General features: G+C 48.5%; 1 protein-coding gene across 4 annotated transcripts in view; it reads left to right on the top strand.

Annotated features, from left to right (window-relative positions):
• The window catches only part of CTTN (cortactin), a 40,475-nt gene that overhangs the window by 14,174 nt on the left and 20,576 nt on the right, over positions 1-5,725 (top strand). For all 4 annotated transcript variants that reach the window (XM_006171231.3, XM_006171230.3, XM_006171228.3 and 1 more), the window contains 3 exons: positions 557-667; positions 1,737-1,791; positions 3,457-3,567. In XM_006171231.3, coding sequence (XP_006171293.1) covers positions 557-667; positions 1,737-1,791; positions 3,457-3,567 — 277 coding nt within the window. The remainder of the gene's footprint in view (positions 1-556; positions 668-1,736; positions 1,792-3,456; positions 3,568-5,725) is intronic.

The raw sequence follows: 5,725 nt of genomic DNA, 5'->3' as shown, positions 1-5,725 counted from the left end.
AGAGGATTTTGCTATAGGGCATGTGTGCTTGCCAGACAGACAGAGAGAGAGAGACAGAAAGCGAGAAATCACCCCCCAGGGGGGATGGTCATGCTGCAATCCCTTCTCCTCCATTCTCTCGGGATCTTGGGCACGCACGCATACATGCCTGGCGTGAGTTTTAAGCCACCAGGTCCGGGACGCGAACCGCGGTCAACTTCATGGGAGCTCAGCGACATAGCCATTATACTAAGTGCTGGTTCCCTGTCCTTGTAAACAGATCTTAAGAATCATTTTTCAGGCCACTGTGTCTGTGTCAGAAGCCCCTGACTGTAGTTGGGGTTTGTGGGTGGCTTCCAGGGATCCTGAGGGTAGGAGATGCAGTGAATCCACACAGCCAATTGCACAGCCCGAGGCTGCCACTCCTTTCAGGAGCCAGAGCTCCCTTTGCTACTTCCGGGATGAATGTGTGTAAATATGGTGCCCTGTATTGACCACGGGGTGGCTTCACCTCAGTCCCTGGTCAGACATGCCCAGTTGCTGGGTGCCTAATGGCTCGTTCTTGACTCTGTTGCAGTCAGCAGTTGGCCACGAGTATCAGTCAAAACTTTCCAAGCACTGTTCACAAGTCGACTCAGTCCGGGGATTTGGAGGCAAGTTTGGCGTCCAGGTGGACAGAGTTGATCAGGTGAGTGATGCGAATGGTGTGTGGGGCCAGTGGAGGCGGGTGTTGCGTGGGGGAAGATTGGAGCTGCGTTCAGCCCGGACATGCCACCTGCTGTGTCTGCCCTTTGGGCCACTTGCAGGAGTGTGCAGGTGCACTCTGACCCTGTGGGACTTCAGGGAGGGGCTCCAGATCAAAGGACTCCCAGGATCTCTACCGGCATTCCCATATGCTTCCATATAGGCTGGCCTGGAGAGGAAGCAGGACAGTCACCTTGAAGGCCTTTTCTGTTTGCTGTAGAGATCTGTGTTGCTATTACTGAAGAAACGGAGTAGATTACCCTTTTCGTAGTGCTCCCAGGACTGGCAGCCTTGGATTTACCCAGGAATGTGCAGCAGGGACCTTTCCGTCCTTCTGCCCCTGTGACAAGGCAATGTCAGGGCCCACAAGGCGGAGCGCGGCACACATACCTGTTTCCGGGGCTCTGGATCTAGTGTTTGCAGCAGTTCTAGGCCCGAGCGTGTCTGGTTCTCTTGGCTCTGGGCCACCAGCTCCATTGCTTTATAGTGTAGCAGTCGGGAGCCTGGACTTTAGACAGACCTGTCTGTGTTCTGTTCGTGACATATCAGCCATGGTTCCAAAGCTGAGTGTGTAAAACAAGAGTACTGAGGGACTATGTGCGAAGCGAATCAGAGGATGTGTATCCGATGCCCCCCGTAGTGTCCAGCTCCTGGGAGGTGGACCTGGCAGCCACTGCCACTTTGTCATTACTGTTGTTCTTAGTCTAGTGTGTCTGAAGAGCAAGTGTACGTGTGGCATAGGGAATGTTTCCTAGTTGGCGTGGCGTGGGTGGCAGCACAGGCTGCCTGGGGTCTAGCATAGCCTGTCAGCTTCGTGAAACGTTTTATGGCCTGTGGATTCAAAGCACCAGAGCTTTTGGTGTTGAAGGAATTCCGCTGAACTCGGCTTAGGAAACCAAAGGCCAAAAAATAACATGGTTTGTATTTTTAAAAATTCCATGTATGTCATGAATTCGGTGATTGGAGGCACTGAAAAATGCATTTCTCTCTGTCTTGTCTTTTGGTAATCACAGTCCGCTGTAGGCTTCGAATATCAGGGGAAGACGGAGAAGCACGCCTCCCAGAAAGGTGAGCTGTAGGAGATGCAGACTGGGACGGGGCAGCCCTTCCCACCATTAGCCTGGCTCCATGGGAGAGTCCCCTGAAGCCTGAACCTCTAAGTGATGGGCAGTCGGCTCAGGGAGGACTTTGCTGTCGTCTTTGTCTCCGGGCCAGCTGGGTGCTGTGTGGCAGGGCGTGTTCCCCATCACAGAGCACTGAAATTCTGGCATCGGTACTTCCCTCTTGCAGTGGGAGCTGCCTTCCCTTCATTTGAGCAGCGCTGCTCCTGCCAAAGTTGTCTCTCTGACTTTGTTGGCAAAGAGCTTACTCTCTTTCCCCCTGAAGCTAGACACCAATTGTTAAATTTTTGTTTTTATTTTACATGTACAGTCTTAAACATGGTTGTGATTCATCTTTTATTGTGTCATACTAGTCTCTAGAGCATTTTTTAAATGTCAAAGTGTATTGTTTCCTTAGAGTACTTAGTGACTTTTTGCAGGCTTGGTTAATCTTGACCCTGGGGTGTCATCACATCACGCATAGAATGAACTTTCCGTTCACAAGCAGTCTCGGTGTACTTAATCGTGGTATGGGCATGGTGGAGTAGTCTCATTTGTAAAGTTTTTCCTCTGTGGGGTCAGCCAGTAGTGTGGTACTTAAGGTGCCTGTGCCCCACATAGCTGACTGTGTGGTTCGAGTCCCACACCTGGCAGCTAGAAGAAAACACCAAATGTTTGTGCATTCTTGAAATCCCAAGAGGAGAAATGGAGAAGGGATTGTGGCTTGGCCTTCCTCCATCAGGGGATGTTTTCTCATTTTCCATCTCTCTCTGTGTCTCTCCAGTGAGCGCATGTGCTCTCTGACAAAATAAAGAGAAAGTTTTTGCTGCCTAGTTTTTTTCTATTCTACCCTTTACTTGAACAGTTAATTTTTTTTCTTAGTTCGCTTTAGTGGGTGTGTTCTTACTGGAGAGAGACTGAGAGAAGTGAAAAATCATGCCCTCTGGGAGAAAGGCCATGTTGTAATCTGCTCTCCTCCATTCTCCTTTCAGGATTTTGGGTATGCATGCATTCGTGCTGGCATGTTTTTCAAGCTGCCTGGTCTGGGACTCAAACCGGATAGTCACCATGTGCGATCCAGCTGCCCTAACCACCATTCACCACCTGGCTGGAACAGTTAACTTTTTCTTTTTTAGAGAGGTTTTTAAAGGGCGCATGGGCTCGCCAGAAAGACAGAGACAGTGAGAAATCACCCCCCAGGGGGGATGGCCATTCTACAGTCCCTTCTCCTCCATTCTTCTCTCAGGATCTTGGGCACACATGCACACAATCCCGGCATGAGTTTAGCCACTAGGTCTGGGACTTGAACTGCTGTCAACTACATTGGAGTCCTGCGACATAGCCATTATGCCAGCTGCTGGCCCCTGGAATAGTTAACTTTTAAAGTGGGCGTGTAGCTTTATTTCTGTCAGTGTAGAACTGCCCTATAACTGTTGACAGAGACCAGAACTCCATTGTGCATGTGTCATAAAACGCATCCAAAATCCCCAGGGTGGCTCGTTGTGCATTTGCAGATGGTTTGCTTGATCTTTGTGAGTCTTAACCCCAAACATTTCTGTTTTACCTGGTTTAACAAAAGCAGCAGATTAGTTTTCATCAGGCTCATATGCTGACTGCCACCCTGTCTCCTTAGACTACTCAAGTGGTTTTGGTGGCAAATACGGCGTGCAGGCTGACCGCGTGGACAAGAGTGCGGTGGGCTTCGATTACCAGGGCAAGACGGAGAAGCACGAGTCACAGAAAGGTATGCGGTGTACCTTTCTCACCTTCCCTTAGACATTTACAAACCAACAGGCACGAGGGAATTTTCTCCCCTGTACACATGGGGTGTTGTTTTACATAACAAAGGGGATGCGTTCTGAGAAATCTGCCCTCACAAACCTGGGTGGTCTAGCCTACTGCACACCTAGGTACATGGTGTATGAACTGTGGGACCACCATTGCATGTGTCATGCTCCGTCATACATGGCCTGTCACTGACCAAGGTATTATGTAGCAAATGACTGTATATACTTAATATGAGAGTGTCTTCAAAAAGTTCATGGTGGGCTGGCCTATGGCCTGGTGGTCAAGGAGCTGGCTCCCCCATTGCTGACCACACAGTTCAAATCCTGGACTTGGCAGCTTAAAAAACACCTTGTGCATGTGTCTGTGTGCATGTGTTCAAAATCCCATCAGGGGGGAGAAGGGATTGCAGCGTTACCACACCTTGAGGTTGCTTTTTCCCTCTACTTGTTTGATGAGCATATGCCTTTTGACAAAATTTTTAAAAAAGTTCATGGAAAATGTGTATTACAGAAAAACATGCTTGAATTTCAAAATTCTTTGCATCAAAATTAACTCTTTTCTTGGGATCAGCAGTTAGCATAATGGCTATGTTGCTGGACTCCCACGTAGTCGACCGCGGTTCAAGTCCCGGACCCGGTGGCTTAAACTCGCGCTGGGCACGTGTGCGTGTGTGCCCAAGATCCCGAGAGTAGAATGGAGGAGAAGGGATTGCGGCGTGGCCTTCCCCCCGGGGGGTGATTTCTCGCTTTATGTCTCTCTGTCTCTCTCTGTCTGTCTAGCGAGTGCACACGCCCTATAGCAAAAACCTCTCCAAGAAAAAAATAAACTCTTTCTTTAATTTCATTTTAAGTCCCCTTTTATGTTTCAGTGTGTTTTTTTCTTAAGGTTTTTGCCATAAAGTGTGTGTGCTTGCTGGAGAGAGACAGAAGCACATAGTGAAAGGGAAAGTGAGAAATCACCCCCACGGGAGGATGGCCATGTTGCAGTCTCTTCTCCTCCATTCTCTTCCTGGGAACCAGGGCACGCACACATATGCAGCCAGAGTGACCGTCAAGCCACTAGTTCCAAGACTTGAACCGGAGCCAGCCACGTGGTAGTCCAGCACTGTAACCACCACACCACTTGACGGCCCGTTTCAGTACTTTTTTCACATCAGCGTATGTGGAGTTTTCACATTTTAAAAAAGTACTTATCTTTCACAAGACAGAGATAAAGAGGAAGATAAACACCCTCAACAGAGTCTCATGCTCCTGTCCTTCCAACTCTCCTGGCCAGCCAGCTTTGTATAGGTGGACCTGGGAACCAGACCCTGAACTTCCATATAGCCTTCAGCACTGCTGAGTAGGTTACCACTATGCCATCATACGTAGGCCAGACTTTGCACTTTTTTTAAAAAAAGATTTATTTATTTAATTTTATTTATTATATTTTAATTCACCAGGGAGAGACAGAAAGAGAGAGAAAGAGAGAGAGAGTAGTTGAGAAAGCAAGCCATCAGGTCCAGAATTTGAACCATGGTCAGCTGTGTGGGAGTCCAGCACCTCAACCACTATTCCACCTGCTGGCCCAACTTTTCACATTTTTTAAAGAATAATTATTTTTATTTAACTTTTAAAATTTAGTTATTTATTTTTATTTTAACTTTTACCAGTGAGGGACAGAACGAGAAAGTAAGAACGGGAGGAAAAATGAGAAAGCAAGCCACCAGGTCTGGGATTTGAACTGTAGTTGGCCGTGTGGGAATCCAGCGCCCTTAACCACCATGTCACCTGCCATCCCCATACTTTTCACATTTTTAATGGTTACTCCATCATCCCATAATAGGAAGAGTCCATAATTTGTTTAACCATTACTTTGAGAATGTAGATTTTTTTGGGGGGACCAGCAGTTAGTGTAATGGCTATGTCGCTGGACTCCCACGTGGTCGACCATGGTTCGAGTCCTGGACCCAGTGGCTTAAATTTACACCGGGCGCGTGTGCGTGCATGCCCAAGATCCCAAGAGGAGAATGGAGGAGAAGGGATTGCGGCATGGCCACCCCCCCCCGGGGGGGTGATTTCTCGCTTTCTGTCTCTATGTCTCTCTCTGTCTGTCTGGAGAGCGCACGCACCCTA

This window comes from Tupaia chinensis, unplaced genomic scaffold (genome assembly GCF_000334495.1).
Source record: "Tupaia chinensis unplaced genomic scaffold, TupChi_1.0 Scaffold149501_1, whole genome shotgun sequence".
In the NCBI taxonomy this organism is placed as follows: Eukaryota; Metazoa; Chordata; class Mammalia; order Scandentia; family Tupaiidae; genus Tupaia; species Tupaia belangeri.
Note: the sequence above shows the minus strand (reverse complement) of the source record. Positions and strands in the feature narration are given on the sequence as shown.